Source organism: Archocentrus centrarchus, chromosome 20 (assembly GCF_007364275.1).
Source record: "Archocentrus centrarchus isolate MPI-CPG fArcCen1 chromosome 20, fArcCen1, whole genome shotgun sequence".
NCBI classification, from domain to species: domain Eukaryota; kingdom Metazoa; phylum Chordata; class Actinopteri; order Cichliformes; family Cichlidae; genus Archocentrus; species Archocentrus centrarchus.
The window spans coordinates 24,268,191-24,288,217 of record NC_044365.1 but is presented as its reverse complement, the minus strand read 5'-3'; the positions used below and the strand labels follow the sequence as shown (position 1 = coordinate 24,288,217).

General features: G+C 40.4%; 1 protein-coding gene across 6 annotated transcripts in view; it reads right to left on the bottom strand.

Moving 5' to 3' along the window:
• kiaa1217 (KIAA1217 ortholog) overlaps nt 1-20,027 on the bottom strand; it is a 119,218-nt gene that overhangs the window by 89,789 nt on the left and 9,402 nt on the right. For 2 of the 6 annotated variants that reach the window (XM_030756170.1, XM_030756172.1), the window contains exon 1: nt 1,323-1,703. The exons of 1 other annotated variant lie outside the window; for it this stretch is intronic. In XM_030756170.1, coding sequence (XP_030612030.1) covers nt 1,323-1,653 — 331 coding nt within the window. In that variant the 5' untranslated portion in view covers nt 1,654-1,703. Of the gene's footprint in view, nt 1-1,322; nt 1,704-20,027 lie in introns of those variants that run through there. 3 more of the 6 variants (XM_030756173.1, XM_030756171.1, XM_030756179.1) reach the window with 2 other exon arrangements.

Here is a 20,027-nt window from a genome sequence, read left to right as displayed (position 1 = left end):
GACGGGGAAAACAGAACTGTGCAAGAAGATAAAAGAAGAAATACTTTAAAATATGAGATAACGCTTTCTATGTCCTTCAGTTGAAGATGTATGGTATGCTCAATTTTAATTTTAGCTCCAATTTCTTACTCCTGCCACTTCTTTTAGAAGTAGCTTAGTTACTTCTGCTAGGACCAAATGAACTGAGTAGAAACTGACCCTAACACTTAAGAAATGAATTCCCTGTTTAGAAAGAGCATTTATTTCTATAAAAAAAATGAAGAGCATCTGGTTTCCAGTACAAACTGCCCCCTTATAACCTGTCTTTGCTTCAGGGAGGGATTCACACACAGACACAGCTCCTGACCTGTTGATTTCCCAGCATGCCGTGGTTACATTCCTGACCTCCTTCTGTCACTCTTTCACTTGACTCACCCCTGTTGCCTACATCGACGTCACCCCCCCCACACTTGAGCCCCCCCTCACTCTTCACAACTCCCGTCTCTGACTACAAGCTGAACAGTCAAGAGTGATTCAAGAGTGACTGTCAGGACAGATTTTAAAAGATAAGAAAAAAAAAGGCTCTTAAAGATGTTAACAGTATGTATGCACAGGGCACACAAATTTCACCCTTGGTCTTGATCAAGTTGCCTTTGAGAGTGTGAGGTGACTGTGTCCTCGCAAGACATGAAACCCGCTGCCCTGCAGAGCTGCGAGTCTAGTGAGAAGGCCAAAGGGGAGTGATACTTTTCTCAACCTTCTTGCCCCCCTTTTTTTTTAAAGAAAAATATGCACCCAACAGAGAAAAATGCTGTGGGATAGTGGAAAAAGAGCCCATAAGCAGTTGTTTCTCTCAGCTCCATCAAGACTGTGCTCAGACAGATCATTACTCAGTGTCAAAAGATGAACCTTTGTCATTTGTTTCAATAAGACTAATAGTACATCAGCACAGCAGGGTTAAGGATACACAAAGCACAAGAGAAGGAACATTGAACATTGATCAAGAATTGCCACAACAAAAAATATGTGCTAATGCACTATATGTAAGCGCTCACTCCTGCTATGACTGGAAAGTGTTCTGGTGTTCAAGAAGGCTTCGAACTCATGAATATATTATTCCAAGTGCTTAATTAACCAAAAGTGTAAAACGATCTATAAGGACACAAACATTAAAAGCAAATTAGAAAGCAATACAACTAGAACTATCACAATTTACAAAATGAAATCCATTTAAGCGCCCATAATATTATATCATATGGAAAGCAAATCAGAGTTTCTAATTTGAATGGATCACATCTTCACATGTAAAATAAACTGTAATGTGTGGTTCATTTATTACTTACTGTGCATAGAGCCTTGCTGCTGACTTGATACTTTAGGTGGGCTGATCCTGCTTTTGGGAGGGACCACCTCCATATTTTGGCCCTTCTCACCTGGGCTCTGGCTATCGGCCTGAATCTCAGACTGGGTCTCACTCTGTGCTTTGTTCTGTGGCAGAGACTTTTGTCTGTTCAGGATAGCATCACTACCTGCTCTCATCAGCTTCTCACCCACGCTCAGGACCCGGGCTCGACCAGCCACAGCGGTAGCGCCAGGGTATTCCTTTCTTGGGGATGGCAGCTTGGATCCAGCCCCTGCGGGAGGTGGCCGGGAAAGCCTGGAGGCTTTAGACATCCTGCAGGTTAGTGGATCAGTAAAGCTCCTGAGTCTTTCTCAGCCAGTGTGACTGCAGCTATGTCCCATGGGCAATCCAGAAGTTCACTCTGTGACTCCTTAGCTCCAGCGTGTTGTGACTAGTGCAGGTAGGCTGAGAGGGCCAGACGGAGGGAGGGAAGGAGGGAGGGCACTTTTGGGAAGCTGGGTGGGAGGCAAAACTCAGGGTGAGGGGGTGGGGAGGTTAATAGCTCCTTGGAAGGTGTTCTCTTCTCCTGGCGTGGCCTCCTGAGATCATCATCCAAAGCAAACAGTAGATGTGTGTGCAAGTGTGTATGTGTTGGTAAATGGGTGTATGTGTGGATAAACCTGTGGAGTGACAGGATGTGCTGTGCCAAATGCAAACAGAAAGTCAGGTCTCCAGTGTCAGCGCATTCCGGCTTCTTAATCCCCTCTCTGCCTCTCTTTCCATGTCTGTCACACTCTTTCGTTCTCGTGCCCCCTCTCTTCTTCACTTACGCTCATAATATGGTTGTCAACTTCTCTCTTCTACTTCATGGTAAATACTTCTCTCCCATGTTACTGTCCTCTTGTGCCTCGTCTCTCCTCTTCCCTTTTTGCTTCGGTTCACTCGCTCTTCTTTGCTGATGCACAGCGGGTAACCATCCCAGTGCTCCGGCACGCGGTAAACACAGAGAGAGAGAGAGAGAGGGAAAGATTTAGAGACTGCAAGAAAAAACGGGGGAGGAAAAAGAGCACTAGGGATACAGCAAAAGTGCCGACAGAGGCTTTGTGGAGGAGCCCTGCTCTTCAGGTGCAGCTGCTCAAGCTGTTCCAGATGTGTGTGCAGCACTTCACGTCATCAGCCAACCGCTCAGAGCCACGCTCTGGTAGAATCACCACTTCACCTCGTCCTATTTTTCCTTTTTCCTCTCTTTCTTCATATTTTTCTCTGTTGGTCTGTAGTTATTAAAATCCAGACAGCCTGTAGCCCTCCCATGTGATGAGATGTTCGACTTCCAGAGGCAGGAATGCACACACACATATGCACAACACAACACACTCAATGGTGGAATTTACAGAGCGTGTGTATGTCTGTGCGTGCAAAATACACTGAAGATATTCTGATATTCTGAACTGCTACACCGACGACATCGGCTGTGACAAGAAAAAAAAAAAAAAAAGAAGTTGGCTGGGAGAGAAAAAGACAGGAACATCAAGATCTTCTCTCCCCGTCACAGTTTGAATCCCCCAAAATACTCTTTTCTCACATAAAGCAAACACTTTTTTTTTTTTTTTTGACAAAGCGCTTGAAATAATCAGCTGACCCATGAAATATCTTCTCCAGTACACTGTGATCACTGCCAGACAAGCACATAAAAGTATGAATCAATGTTGGTGAGGCAAGCACAGAAAGAGCATTAAAAAAGCAGCTTTCAGTCTTAAAAGTAATTTTTGTTTTTTTTTATCTGTTTATATGGTGTAAAAAAAAACAAAAAAGGATTTTGCTGATGCAGACCAGGTCCGGAAAATAAATTGCAAAAAACTTGTTTAGCTCATTAACTCTACGGGCAGGTGACCTTATTTTTAGCTCTGAGCCTGTGACACTTGTGTAATATTAACAAGGATGCAAAATGGACATGTGATATATTGCACAGGGATGTGATTGCGTGCTTACTGACTAAGCACTAGAAAATGGATTACAGCGAGCGAAAGGATCAACTGTGGCCAGGCAACACATTATAAAAGAGCAACAATCCACATGGACTGGGCCACGAGCTCGGTTCTCTGCCACTCAGATATGAAAAAAACTGAAACGTACCAGTACAGAAAAGACAGATGTGATATCCACTGCTATGCTTGGCACTATTAAAGTAGATGGTAGGGTTAAACACTGCAGTATATGTTTACATAGAGATTTAGAGGTAAAACACACACACACACGCACTCTCTGTACAAAAGATTTGAACTCCTCCCTCCAATGGATTACCATTTTCACTACTAAGCCCTCTCAACATGATGGGAAACATTACTGATCATATAGATATGAAATAATAATTATATTGCCACATATCTGTATTGCTTTAGATAAAGAGCAAAGCAGATTGACCTACATACTTTCCCAATGAACCGTTCGCTGACAAAATCTGAGGGCTAAGAACCTCATGGGAACTGCCACATGTCTGATGGATTTTAGAAAGGGAGAAAAAGTGAAGAAGCTAGAGACATTACCATAAGATTAAACATCAGAATTGTGTCAGATTATATTTCTGTGTCACCCGTTTGGCTGAGTTAGACCATGTTTATGAAATCATAGTGCTAAGGATTACGTCAATCCTAAAAAAAAAAAAAAAGAAAGAAAAAAGGAAAAAAAAAAGATAAAGCACCAACTCCATATAGGTTTTTACTGTGTGAGTGAATGGTAAATCTCTCATACTATGGTTGAAGCTATTTGTGCATCTGTATGCTGGGAGTAAATGAAAGCCCTCTTTGTGGGCTGGACGGCTCCCAGGCTTGAAGCCAGTTCTGACTGTACAGTAGACAAACGACGGGAACTTGGTTCAAAGGCTTTGAATAACATAGTATTTAAGCGTGGAATGTAATTTGAGTTTCCTATTTGAGCCTGCAATGTGATAGATCATAATGTACCAATATCCAGACATGGCATCAATATGCATTTCAAACTAGAAGAAGAAAACAATCAACCACAAGTATTCCACGTTCAGACAACAGCATTTGTGAAAGATGATTATTTGATGTGTGCAAGCTCATGCCAAATTGTCAATGTTTCAAATACAGGCAGGGAGTAGGCAGTTGAGGACTGACATGTTTAAGTTGTGGAACTGTGGGATGGGTGGTTATGGAAATAAGATGAGGGAGAAAATCCTAGAAAACTCCAGCACTGCTGTGCTGCTTATGGCTTAAATGTGTGGGTAGGAGGGGCTGTTTGGCATACTTAAGAAGGGTAGAAGACTCAGCAGGGTTGTCTATGTGCCTTTGTGGTATTTCTCTAATTAACTGCCTTCAGAATCTGACAGTTATTATTAAACCTGGGGGCAGAGGTTAAAAACTCACTCGCCATTAGCCGAGCTGTAGCCTGAGCTTCCTGTATATGTTTTTTTTTTTGATATACAGCAGAATGCTTGCTGACAGACCTGAGGAACGTCTAACACAGTTTAAAGCTGCTATCATGAACATTTTTGTAATAATGGGTCTGACGATTATTGGGGTTTTCTGTAACTTTCAACCAATTATTTTTATATTACCAAGCCACAACTGTATTTTCTTGTCCCCATCATCACTCTCAGCCTATTTTTCATCAGTAAAACAGCTTTAAAACTGAATAATAATAAAACCAAACTGTGAACACCAGCCACATGACTTAACACAGATATCAAGAGACATTAATCAAATGAAGTATTCAAGCAATGTTCTAATTTACCCACTTTTACCAACTACAGTACTGTACAAAAGTCTTGAGGCACCCCTCATTTCTTTATATTTTGCTTCCAAGGAGCCAGACTTGACCTGTTGTGAAAATACTTAATTTGTTCTACAATTTCTGTATAATTTCTGTGGTGAAATCTTTGGAAAAATCCCAAAGTTAACACAGTTTGGCAGACATAAAATTGTATTTTTGTACCAACAAGATGATTCCCATAGAACCGTTAGCTGAAAAACTTGGCATATCTCATTGTGGTGTGCTGTGTGTCCTTAAAAATTCTGAGGAAACTAAACAAGTGACAGACAACAGAAGAAGTTGAAGGTCCACAGAAACTATCTACAGCACATGAACAGTACCTGAAAGACATGTCCTTAAAAAATAGGGGAAAATCCAGTAAAGACCTGACACAGGACCTGAGACGCAACTGGTTGATCCATCTACTGTTCTCTGAAGCCTCATCAGCAATGGTCTCAGTGGAAGTTTGGCTATCAAGAAGCCATTCTTAAGGAAGGGAATCAGGGAAAAAAGGCTGAGCTATGCCAAATTACACAAGAACTGGACTGAAAATCAGTGACCTCATGGAGTGATGAATCCAAATTTGAAAATTTTGGTTTGAATTCTTGTCACTATATACAGACAAGGTCAGGGGGCACAAGAGCCACTGATGTTGGGGATCTTGTCAAAATTGATGGAATTATGAATGCAGAAAAGTAACGTCAGATCTTGATCCACTGTGCAATCATCTAGAAAGAATCTGATCGGCAGCTTCTTCATTTTTCACAAACACACTGTCAATGCAGTAAAAGCATACCTGGATAGCAAAACACATAGTGGAACACTATCAGTCATGGATTGGCCTCCCCAAAGCCTGAATCTCAACATTATTGAAGCAGTGTGGGATCATTTTGACAGAGAACAAAAGGCAGCCAATATCCAAAGAAGAGCTTTGAATGTCCTTCAACAAGTCTGGAGAACTATTCCAGAAGACTACTTAAAGGAATTACAAGAAAGTTCAGGCTGAGTTAAAGAATAAAGGTGGTCATACAAAATGCTGGTTTTCAAGCTCATTTGAACAAATCAGATTTTCCCTTGTATACTGTATCTCCTTGTATGTTTGCATGTTTCAATAAAATGCTGGACCTATTTCCCATTTTTCTAGCATAACATAAAGAAATGAGGGGGGTGGCTCAAGACTTCAGCACAGTACTCTGTTTTAAAAAAACACCAGTCTCTTTATCAGCCACTGTGTTCACCAGTTTTGTCTGGGAGCTGTTTTGTGTGGAGCAGGTGGGTTTATCACAGCAAATTTTCTGGAAACAGGTGTCTGCTGTGGCTGATGAGAGCTCAAAAGAGTGAATCAAAACAGCAAAGCATGACTGTCTGTTAATGCAAAAAGAAAAATTACAGCAGCTTTAACTTACCAATGACTGACATGCAACAGAATAACGAGAAAGGACAAGAAGGTGGACCTGAGAGTTCAGAGATTTACAAGGGAATGGGGGGGGGGGGGGGGGTAAATTGCGTACCTCTCTGCTGAGGATTAAGGTTGAGTATGTTTTCCAAGCCCTCGGGGGTTGGTTGTTTCTTTTCCTACATTCCATCTCAGAGCTCCCGCCCGACCATATCATGAATCATTACTGACTGTAACATTCACTCAATATCAGCTGCTGAATCAGTTACTGAAGGCACACTACAAGATCAACAAAAATGCACAAGCACACACAGACACAACAATGTGGTGGTGGTGGTGGTGGTGGGGCACTAGTGCTGCAGTGTCTATGAGCAAAAATGCAGATTTTAAATGAGGTTGCAAGACTCTCTCTTCTGGTTTTCTTGCCATCATCCATGACGTATTACACGTCAGGACAGAAATACTTGCATGAAAAACTTATATGTTCCTCAGAATAGCAGTTTCTTTCCAAGCAAACAATCAGTGTTTTATTCTTTTCTGTATTTCACATACTTAGGAATTGAAACATCTGTGTACGAATCTCTGTCTAGAACTCATACTGTATTTTAAATTGTTCAACAGCATCAGCAACAACAAACTATGCTGCTTGTTTTTTTCTTCCCCCCAATATGAAATCCTTTACTCTCCTCTGTAGATTTAGCTGTTGGACTGGTTCCAGCTCCCGGGTAAAGAAAAGGCACAAAAGAAGTCTACAAGATGATGAGACTCACTGACAGTCAGAACCAATTAGTCCCAACACTCCGCTGCTCCCTGGGGAAAGTCACCTAGCATGTCACATTATCCGCTGCATCAAGGCATTAAATGCAGGACTGATCATCGCAGCAGGGGCTGTCACTCACTCAACAGACAGCAGAGACGACTGCCCAGTCAGGAGAGTTGCTGTCTACAGCGTTATCATCAGCTGTTGCTTAAACAAACAAAATTGAGAGAGGTGAGTCTACATTATTGTTGACTCATCTGTACGCTAATTAAACACAACAGCATGGCTTGATGTTTTAAAGCTGGCACCAGTCCACTCTCAAGTCTTGTGACTTGAAACTTAAAGGACACTACAACTGCTTTCAGTTAGGCCACAGATAATAAGTGGGATACATTATCTTGGTGTGTCATGAGAGATGAGCTAATATATAGCTAATATATACTCACTAGCCACTACATTAGGTACCCCTAATACCTAGTATCATGTTGGACCTTCTTTTGCCTTCAGAACTGCCTTAATTCTTCATGGCATGATGCTCAATTGGTACTCAGGAGCCCAAAGTGTCCCAAGAAAATGTCCCAAAACACCACCACCCTGACCCACTGATACTATGCAGGATGGATATGTGTTTTCATGGTGTTTACGCAGAATCTGACCTTACCATCTGAATGTCGCAGCAGAAATCAAGAGTCATCAGACCAGACAATGCTTTTCCATTCTTTCATTGGTGAGTCTGTGCGAATAGTAGCCTCAGTTTCCTGTTTTCAGCTGACAGGAGTGGCAGCCAGTGTGGTCTTCTGTTGCGTGTTCAGAGATGCTCTTCTGCATACTTTGGTTGTAACAAGTGGTTATTTCATTTCAGTTACTGTTTCCTTCGTATCAGCTCAAAGCAGCCCGGCCATTCTCTTCAAACTTCTGGCATCAACAAAGCATCTTAGACTACAGAACTGCCACTCACTAGGTATTTTCTCTTTTTGAGAACATTCTCAGTTTATAGGTTTTTGGTTATAATTTAGTCTTCGAGTTTAAGTTAATCTCTATTCTCAACTAGCATTCTGCTTAGAGTTATTTGGTTTAGTCTCTCGTTATTTTTCTTAACCTTCCCTTCTGTGTCAAGTTTGTATGTTAGTCATTGTCTCAGCATTTTGTTACGTCCTGTTTTATTTTGTTAGTCTCTTGTCTTGTGCGCATTGTGTTTAGTTTTGCGTCCCCTTGTCTAATTAGTTAGATTCTGTTCACCTGTGTCTTGTTTTCCCCAGCTGGTTCCACTCTCCCTAATTACCTCACGTGTATATTAAAGCTCTTATTTTTCCTCAGTTATTTGTCATGTCCTCCCTCATTGCTGTGTATAGCCATGCTGTATGTTTGCCTTCTACTCTGTTTCCTAGTTCCTGCCCTGCACAAGGTTTTGGTTATTCCTATGAAAACGAAGCATTAAAGCTAGATGTGGAGTTCATTTCTTGTCTCTGGAGTCCTGCTTTTGGGTCCACTCCCTGCCCACCACACAGCTGAACTGGGACAGCATCAAGTATACGTTCTTTAAAAAAAATTGTGCTTTTACGATTTCAAGGATTTTTTCTGGACTTGTGGACGTCTGGGGAACAAATGTGACAGAAAACTCCTTGTTCAAACCAATACGCAGAGAATGGGTGGGTTTTTTTTGTTAAGGATATGATGAATTTCACTTGTATCAAGTTACTGTCAGATCATGTTAGAGCATGTTCAGATTGATTAATATTGAGAGTTTGCAAGATACACTCTTCAAAAAACTGCAGTGTAATGTAATTGCAATGTGACTTAGGCAGTTTCTTATGCAAGCTGATATTTCTGTTGTATGAATAGAATCGTCTTGCTACAAAATGACTGCAACAGAAAAGCTATGTTTGAATTAAAAATTATCTAACATGCTCAGATGGGAACATAACAAATGAAGAGTCAATAATTCAGCTTTCAGTGAGAATGTGATTCTGTGTCACTGTGAATTCTACCTCCTCAAGTCCTGTCTCTGGGGCCCCCCTGTGGCCTTATGAGTCAATCTGGTTCTTCACCCTCAATGAGCATGGACATGTGAGCAGTCACATGCTAAAAGGCCCCCCACACAGTTTGGAAATGTCTAAACATATATTTTCACCCTTTTACCCCAGAGGCAGGGGCTAAGCGTTAAAACTCCCAGCCTCGTCCTATCCTTTACGCCTCAGCATTTTATCAGAGCTTAGCTTCTTATCTGGACAGCCTGTCGAGTGTGTTATTGGAGGAAAACTGAATGCTTCTGCCTGAAGTCTATAAAGAGGATATGAGGACAGACAAACTACCTCTCCATTCAGACTGATGTAAATAAGAGGCTTCTCCATTCTCTTTATGGCTTATTGATTTTTAGTTCAATCACTGGCTGCAGACTGAGACACAGAAAGAGGGGGAAGAGATGGGAAAAAAAAAAAAGACAGAGAGGTGTTGTTACTAAATCCTGAAACAGCAGCATCTGTCTTAGAACAAAGACAGAGCACATTAATAACAAGTCATACCATAAAGCTCGTGAGAAAAACATAAGAATGCAATCACACAAAAACGGTGAAAAGACAATCATATTAGATTCCAATGGCATTTTCTTTTCATAACGTAATAAGGTACAGTGTTGGTTTTTTGTCTCTGGTCAAGGAAGCAAAAGGTGGAAAACTGGCAGTCAGATGTGATGGTAAACACAATAAATGTATTATGTTGTGAGAACAATAGCACCACTGTGGAGAAATTAGGCAGATGGGGTTTCCAGAGTCAGCTCTGAGCTGTTTTAGGTTGAGCACTCAAAAGGAAAATGCTCTGAACCAAAACATACAGAGGCAGAACATTTACATCGGTTCCACAAGCAGAGAAAGTCTAACGTATTCAAAAGCAAATATCTCCAAGATGAGATATCTGAAAATCTGTAATTTTATCTCCAAGCTGCTCATCATTAGCACAGCTTAATTAGATGTGAATACAAAAACATATACACATGAAAACACCCAAGTAGGCACACACACATCCAAGCCATAAGGGCCTGTTAGATCTTGTTGTTAGCAGCATGTAAACAGCTTGAGGAGCTAAAGGAGCTTTTTAGGGAATCATATATTATGGAGGAGGAATGATGGCATGCTGGGACAGCTGCAACCTTGGTTTCTTTCTGCTTTTGGCCCTTTTTAATAAAAGAGGGATCGAGTACATGCTTGAATATAGACCATAAATTCACTCATGAGAAAAAAAAATACAGTGCTGAATTCAAGCGTTAACTTTATGGAAACATAACTTACATTATGTGTGTCATGTTCATGGTTGAAAGCTCAGCAATTCTGGGATTGAGCCAATAGGTGGTACCACTTTCACTGAAACATTTTCTTTGTTTTCTTCTGTTTTATTGGCCAGTGAGCTTAGGTTAATATAATTCTATAGTGCAAAGAACAAAACAGATATATATTTTCCAGACAGTGGTGAGGATATTATGTTTTAACGGTAAGAAATGAGCCGTCCTAGCTGAAATATGCTGCTCAAGAATCTTAATATGAGCCTTAATGTGGTCAACCATAAATTCCTCAGCAATTATTCAGGAGGTTTTTCAACCTGAAGTAACTAGTGTTTTATATCGATGACTTCCTCTCCACCATCACAGCTGCAGTGTGTCCAAATTTATGCTCACAAGAGCTATTCCATTTGTGACCTTTAACATGTGAAAATGCCATTTGTCTAAGCGCTCTCATGGGGATTGGGAATAATCTGTGTGTGTGTGAGCGAGCGCGTGTGTGTGTGTCCGTATCTGCATGTGTGCATGTCTGTGCGTGAACATGCTTGCCAAGAAAGTAGATTTTCATTAGAGGTTTTCACGGCTTCGGTCTCAAAATCAAGCTGACGGCTTTCAAATGACCCATTACCAACCCATAATTTTGCGTACTTTCACTGGTAAAAACCACTCCACTCCACAAATATATCAGTCATTTAAATTACATCACAAGTTGTAAATTAGACTATGTGGAACACACTGTGGGAATTTTACAGTGGTTAAGAGAGACAGGACAGAGGCATGCATAAAACATTACAGGTTTGTTTACAACATGACCTAATCACTAATAAATTCTGCCACCACTTAATAGTGTCTATTAGAATCTGTAATTAATTTCAAAGCTCACTTTAATCTCAAAATCTTTATACTTATATCAGAAAAGGCAAGACAGATTAAGCTAGCCAGTCATGCAAAGAGCTCTATAGATTATCACTGACATTAAATTTCTTTCATTCCTCATTGAGCATCTTTGGCCTCCTCCAATGCATAAATGGTAGAGTGCTTGGATGAGATGTGACATACAGTACTGCGCAAAAGTCTCGAGCCACCCCTCATTTCTTTTGATTTGAATCCAAGGAGCCAGACTTTCGTGTAATTTTCTAAAGTGTCATTGAGCAATAGTTCTCCAGGCTTTCTGAAGGTCTTTCAAAGGTTTTCTTTGGGCATTGGCTACTTTTTTACTGATTTCCAGTCCAAGCCTTGTACCTGAACTTATTCAGAGGAATGTTTTTTTGTTTAAGTCACTTAACACTGACCTATCAATCGTTCAAGCATTTAAAAAAAGCACCAAACTCACAGAATGTGCCAGTCTACACATAACAGATGACTTAACAAAGAACCAATTTTAAATTGTATCTTTAGGCACTTTGCTACTAGCAGCCTGTCACAAAAACACATTAATTAGATCCGATTTTCTTAGTTAAATCTATGCAAAATGATAGAGATAGCACAGTTTTTGGTAAGCATAAAATAGTATTTTTACACCAACAAGGTGATTCCCAAAGAGAACTGGGAATATGGAATGTTCCAGCATGGCATACAGTGTGTCCTTAAAAAAAAGAGGACTCTGGATAAAAGACAAAAGAAGCAAAAAGCCTAAAAATCTATCTACAGCAGATGAACACTATCCGGAAGTCATATCCAGCAAAGACACCCTGGCCCTTCAGCTGAACCAGATTCAGGTTACTTTATTTGTACCCGTAGGTTGATTTCGTCTGCAGTCAGTAGTCATCCATCCTCACTGCACATTTTCAGTACAGACACAACAGACAGGAGAGAGGCACAAAATACTGAAAACGAAAACTAATAATAAGAATAAAATGTAACCAAAAAAGTAACAAAACTTTCATTTGTTCATCTAAGCAATGGCTGCTGGAACAAAGCTGTTTTTAAATCATCGCCAAAAGCCCCATCAGAAATGGTCTCAGTGGACGGGTGGCTGTCAAGAAGCATTTTTTAAGGAAGGGAATCAGGGAGAAAAGGCTGAGGCATGCCAAATTACACAAGAACTGGAAGAAAATCAGTAGCAACAGGTCTTATAGAATGATGAATCCAAATTTGACATTTTTGGTTCAACAGCGAGTGTCTACAGCCGTCTGTAAAACTTGATGGTTATGGGGCTGCATTTCAGTCAGTGGTTTTAGAGATCTTGTCAAAACTGATCAAATTTTGATCCACCACATAACAATACTATCTGGGAAGTATCTGATAATGTCTTAATTTTTCAGCATGACAATCAACCATGCTTCCAGTGCAGTAAAAGCATACCTAGATAGAAGAACATACAATGGAACACCATCAGTCATGGATTGGACTCCCCAGAGCCGGGACCTCAACATTATTGAAGCAGTGTGGGATCATCTTGACAGAGAAGGGACCAAAAGCCAACATCCAAAGAAGAGCTTTGAATGTCCTTCAAGAGGTCTGGAGAACTATTCCTGAAGACTACTAAACGAAATTACAAGAAAGCTGCCTCAGGATGCCTTTTTTTAAAATTTTCTTTTCTTTTTGCCTTATATACTGTATTTCCTTAATTTATGTTTGCACATTTCAGTAATTTGCTGCACTCATTTCCAAGCAAAATATAAATAAATGAGGGGATACTCAAGACTTTTTCACTGTATTGTATGAAAATTAATAATTTTTCTAACTCTAAGTCATGAGTTTAAAACTGGAGGCAGCAGCATTATGTAGTCTAAAGCAGAGGTCCTCAACCCCCGGGCCCCGGACCGGTACCGGGCCGTGGGTCATTTGGTACCGGGCCGCGCAAGACTAAATAACGTACATTATTTCCGTTTTACTTATCTGAGGCTGAATGATGTTTTATTTTGAAAAATTGGCGGATCCTCTCCTCTACATCCGTCTATGATTCTCTCTCGAAGCGTGTCAAGATGCTTCTCTGGGTCACGTGATAGTCACCGCTAAAATTAAACCCACAAGCTTCGCTGGTCCCCGTACCTGTCTAACAAAATAGGTTGGTTGACCTACGTTGCACTTGTTTAAATATTTGAGTGCTCAACAAGAGTAGAAAAGCACCATATAAGAACTAGTCCATTTACATTTTTATTTAGCAACACGGGGATAGCAGCGAGGAGGACCCAGCCATCAAGCTGACTCTCCGGCGCACAGCACAGCGGCTCTGCAGCCTCTCCTGTGAAATCAAAGCTTGTAGACCCCAAACTGTCTGATATTTTGAAGAAATGGATTTGATCTGACTTACACTTATGACAGATTTTTTTTTTTTTTTAATGCTGGGTGAAATTCCATGGAGCATTTGAACCAGACAGAGATTTGTACTAAACTGTATGCATGTTTTTAAGGTGCATCTTATTTTGAAGGCGTGTTACCATGGCGACCAGAGATTGTTGTGGCGTATTTATCCGCCACACCTTAAAGGCCGGTCCGTGTAAATATTTTCTAACACTAACCCGGTCCGTGGCTCAAAAAAGGTTAGAAGAAGAAACCACAAAGGGAGGGTGATCCTTAGGTATTTTTGCAGTGGAGATCATCTTTCTAATTTTCTTATTTCAAATATGTCTGAATTTTTTTGTACCGCAACAATTTGTCACTCAAAGGGATGGGTACCAAGGACTAATACTAATGCGGTGCTGCTACCAACATTTATGTAACTTTAATTCATTCAGACATAGCTGATGTTTTCAAATGTCTAACTGACCCCTAATAATGACAAAGTTTTTAGTGTCATCCAGTGATGCTTGACACTGTGCTTTCCATTCATGTGTGGTGCTGCTTTTCTATATTTAATGAAAATGTGGCTCGATGCAATGCTCTGTATGTCAAAATGTAGCTGTAGCCAGAAGCCCGAGGAAAGGCTGACAAATAAGAACTTTTTCTTTTGAACAGAGAGAAGCGCAGCATGTTTTTCTGATTTAGCATGTCATTTGCTCAACCGACATGCACACAGTGACATGGTAACACTTGTTTTTGTTCTTAAAATAAGTTATGAAGTCAGGACAAAGTTGCCTTCAGTTTTTAGCACTTCCTTATATGAACAGCTTTGTCAGTTAGGATATCAATCAATCCTGTTCCTGATTGCCAGATCAGGGAAAACAAGACAGGATTTTTTTTATTATTATTATTTCATTGGGCAACCACTACATTTACTGTATAAGATTTACTGCACTTTATTACAGTGGAATCCAGTCGTTTTAGGTACAGTATGCTCTGCACCCAATCGTTAGCATAGCAACAAACAATAACTCCTATATATAGTTAGCCTAAGTCTGAACTTAGCAGGAGGTGTACAGAAAACCAGAGATAATTAATTTTGAACTGCAACTGTAGGCAGAACTGCTCTTGACCTTAGATGCACAATAACCAAACACCCTCAAATATGCTTAGTATGAATTGATAATCTTTCAAAAGTCGCCATACTTACTGTTCTGGCTTTAAAATATAGAGAGTATTATCAGTAAGTATTGGCATAAAGAAGCAGAATCAGTAACAATACAGGTATATATGGATAATGCCCATGTGCAGAATAAGCTAGTAATGGCTAACATTTTATATTCTGTATTCCCAAAGTCTCTGCAGTGAGGGAGTAACAGTGGGGGCAAAGCAATACATGAACTGCAGTGACAGCAAACACCATCATCCATGTCACAACACCACAGGAAGTCCTCCAGTGGTACGCACAGATGCAAGTGGGCAGACCCGCATACACATGCACTCATGCACGGCCACACAAACACAGTCAGCAGCAGAGATCTGCTGAACCAACAACATGGGCTCCGCCTGGACAAACACAGGACAGAGATAAGCATCTGACGAAGAGGGACACAAAAGCAATGAAGACACAAAGGAAGGCACACTGGGGTCTAAATATGAAGTTTGAAATAGGTGGGTGGTGTTAAATTAGATGATGGTTAATAGCAATATGAATGACGGAGGTAAAGTTGCATGACTGAATGGACGAGTAACAGGGGTGTAGGGGCCACTCATGTGAGATACAAGGCTGTGCTTTAAGGGCCTTGTCTCAAGACATAAAGAAACAGATTTCTTAGCTTCATTTCTCTTCATTATGCTATGCCTGAAATTCTGCAGGAATAATGACCTCCAAGCTTTATGGCTTTCCTCTATGGCAATAATCTGAATTAACAGTCCAGTTCCTGAGCTAGAAATAGCATTTGCTTCAGGCTAATTGTAATAAATTGCATACAAAATAGCTACAGGCAACTGTTGGCAGCCCAAGCTACAGGAAATAGTGTGTTTGGTCTAAATGTACTGTAAGACAAGTGTATTCTCATGCCACAACATATGGTGTTTATCTGCTCAATCTTGAAATGCTTTGGGAAAAACACAGGGTTTCTTTAAGTGTCATTTAGAAGTGAAATGTTCTGCAGCCACTGACCGACAAGACTACAACATCTCACTTGAGAAGAGTCACTCACATGCTCCAAAACTGTGCTGTGCAGCGCCTAAACTCCACATAACTCCAAAGTGTAATGACACTACAGTGGGTCTTTGTTTTCCAAGGTTAATTCATCAAATGTGTCTTTTCAACAGGAAAGGCAACACAACTAGAGCACCGGTGCACACGTGTTTTTGGTTGGCCTTCTTTTTCAGAACTTAGGTCAGAGGTTAGTCGGGGCCCAACCCTCATCTGACATCTGCCCTGACCCTTTGCCTTGTCACAGGTTTGTGTACACACATGTTTCAGTGTTGGGGTCCAGTCGAGCCTGAGCTGGACCCCCTTTGGTGTGTTTCCTGCACTGTGTTGCACTTGGTCTCCCTAACCATTTCTCCCGCTTCCCCAAGGTGCTAATGAAAGAACTTCAGAGCCCTGATTCATCTGGGCCAAGGCCTCCTTAATGAAATGATGTACTCACTCTGAGACGCAGAGACGCTGTGGGTGCCAGAGAGGCTGATTAAAGGAAGAGGTGGAGAGAGAGAGGAAGGCAAGGGATAGAAATGTATAGAGAGGGAAAGGAGGGGGAAAATGCTCCTCTCTTGAGGTGGAACTAGTTCTTCAATCTCTGCTGTCCCATTGCTCCAAGTGGGAAAGGGAGGGGGGAGGACTTTGGCCAAAAAAAAAAAAAACCCCTGAGTCTGATCCTCATTAAGAATCACAAAGAACATCAAAGACTAACCCCAAACCTCTATCAGTCAGGAGCACCCACAATCGCCATGATATTAAAACTCCTGGGTGCTATTCAGTGTCAAGTTCTGAGGAAGGCGCAAGGACTTGGGTAATTCAGGGGTAGAGGGACTTTGAGGTTATGAAGGTCAGTGGAAAGTTTGAGCTAACTCTTCTTCACCTCAGTCACTGCCCACTGTGAAAAAGCTTTTTGATCCCAGAAAAAAAAAAAGTAGAAGTACATGATAACTAGCAGCTGTGGGTTAATAATGTTGACTAGCAGCTGGGAGTGAATTCTTGGCTCAGTCAACAATGGTTTAACAGTCACATGCACATGAGTCACTGGTCAGCTTTGCTTTCCAGAAATATTTATACTCTCGCTTTGAAGTTGTATCAAGGCCAGTACTTCAAGCGCTACGTAATCCTTAAAGCTATTCCCATACAGTCGATTCCTATATCAGAGGTTAGCAATGAAATAAAGCTGGAACATCAGAGGTAACTCTTGGTGACCTTTTAACTTGAAAAGCGAACAAATCAAAGTTATTTTCATTTTCAAAAAAGCTGGAAGAGAAATATTTTTTTATCTATGATAATTAAAATACACCAACTTCAAGGCAAAGATAAGGCATCAGATTTTACTGAAGAATTGTATTTTTTTGCAGTGAAGTTTGTTCTAACAGTAATTTCACTGTTTTTTTTTTAAAGGGCAGTGTGTGTGTGTGTGTGTGTGTGTGTGTTGGGGGGGGGGGGGGGGGGGGGCACAGAGGGACAAACAATGATAACAGAAATGGGCAAGACTCCGATTGACTCTGATTGCAGCAACACAGCAACAGACTCAAAAACAGTTTCTATCATTGACACTGGAGACAAAAAACATACAACAAAAACTTCTGTTTTATTTGACACCGCTGACATACTGTATGAACCCCAAAAGAAATAGCTTTGAAATAGCTACAAATTCATTAAATAAATTACTGATCTGTGCAGCGCTTATATGACCACACACCCATGCAAACACATATATCTGCAGCATCACTTAAACTGTACCTATTGTGTGCTTTATGGATCAGTATGATGTCAATACAGGGGAAGTCCTAAATATGGTTATCTTAGACAACTAGTGCTCAGAACCTCTGTCAGCAAGGGGCAGCCAGTCAGAAAAAGTTAGCTTAAAGTGAGCGTTACCTTTAAGTCAGAAGAGTTAAAACAGCTTGTTTTTAACATAAAGTTAATTTCATATTTCATATTTGGACAACTCTATAAATTTTTGTAGTTTTGCTTCTGTATACCACAGTGTATTTTTCAAACAATAAAGATGTGACTAAAGTACAGATGTTCAAGTTTAATTTATACTTTAAAGTATTGCATTAAACGTTTAGGAATGACAGCCATTATTATACATAGTTCCCCATTTTTAGAGGCTCACTGACTTACAAGCAGTTTCATGGCCAGGTGAGGCCTGTTCCCTTGTTATTCCATGACAAATTAAACAGATAAAAGTTCTGGACTTGATTCCAAGGAGGTTAAAATAAAGGAGGTCAAAATAAACCTATCAGGGAGACATCAAACCCTTTAGAAGTGGCCAAATCACCAATCTGGTATTTTCTTAAAAAGAAGGAATGCACTGGCCAGCTCAGCAACACCAAAAACACCACAGGAGACGACTAAAGTGCATTACGACCCAATTATTTCCATGATTTAAAAAAACAACTTCACGTCATCTAACCAAATCGAAAACACTCTCAAGGAGGTAGATGTGTCATGGTCAAGGTCTACAATCGAGACGTGAATGCAAAACACGGTAACACTCAACAACAAGGAGGCCTGAGTAAACTTTGTCAGAAAACATCTAACAAAGCCTGTATCAGAATGATGGGAAGAGCAAAGCATGGAAAAGGAGAGAAACGGCTCATCTGAAGCACCACATTTATCTGTCAAATATGGAGGCAACATTATGGCTTGGGCCTGTATGACTGCCAGTGGAACCATGCCACTGGTGTTTATTGATGGTGTGACTGCTGATAGAAGTAGCAGGATGAATTGTGTAGTGTACAGGATTTTATACTTTCTACTCAAATTTAGCCAAAACTTCACAGAATATTTATCCAAGTATAAAAGTCAATATACTTAAAATTATGTTAATTTGCCCAATTATTTCTAGTCCTTATGTTACCAACATTTTTTTTTTACATAAATAATAAATGTCAGCTTGGTGATACTTTTGATGTTTCAGTGTAAGGGAAGATGAATTAAAAACTTATTTTCCTCTGTTTGAACTGCCCCGTATTATAAATATTAATACAGCATTTGGAAAGTGTCTTATATTGTTTATTAATAGCTAAATTTTTGTAATTTCACCTCTACACCACCACGGTGGATTTGAACTCAAATGATTAAGATGTGATTGAAGTGCAGACTTTCAGCTTTAATTCGAGGGGTTTAAGAAAATGATTGCATGAACCGTTTAGGAATTACAGATTTTGTTGTGCACAGTCCCCCATTTTCAGAGGTTGGAGTATTATTTTAGGCTGACTAACACAGTGATTGAACGAGAGAAGCAGAGAATAAAGGACCTTGCTAACCTTGCCAAAAGGTCTGATGATTGCTGCCCTCTCTGTAGACTCCCAGCCACAGCCATTAAATCTCTTACACAACTGCTGGCCTTTGCAGTGGCTTCTGACAGCCAAGTCCGCATCATCATGACATTCAGTGTCACATACAGTGCATAACAGAGAGTCTTGTTAAATATCACTTTTTCGTCATCTAAAGCAGCTGTACGAGCTCCGATAAGCTAAGGTGAAAGATGCTAGGGCTGGGGAATTAGACGATGAGGCAAAATCATCACAGTGATCAATCATAACAGAGAATGAACTCCGTAGAGTGATTTCAAATTTGTTTTTCATTTCTAATTGGAAGCATTTATACAGAAGAAATCACACAATTACATTTCTGTAAGAGCCCTATTCATCCTTCAAATAGAGAATGGCTGGATTTAAATGCGGTAGGTGATTTAATATAATAGAAAGGGTTCTAATTAAAAAAAAAAAAACCTTTTGTCTTCAGATTAGAGTATGAATCAAAGGATCAGCAGCCATTTGCTGATGCCAGCACCACACTTATTGGCATGCTGGTATTTCATAGACTTTCCAGGGAGCAAAGTGGATTAGCCCAACTTGACCTGAAAATTTACAGGAAGCGAGAGGAAGCCAAAGAATTAACTGCATACAGCAATGCCTATATTCATTTCCTCCTTCTCACATAAGAAATTTTACTGCTGATAACATTTTTTGTAAGACGTTTGCTGATAAAGCAATTGGACGCCGCTTATTCTGTCACTCACTGTTCACTCTACTCTGATTAAAAAAAAACACGTTC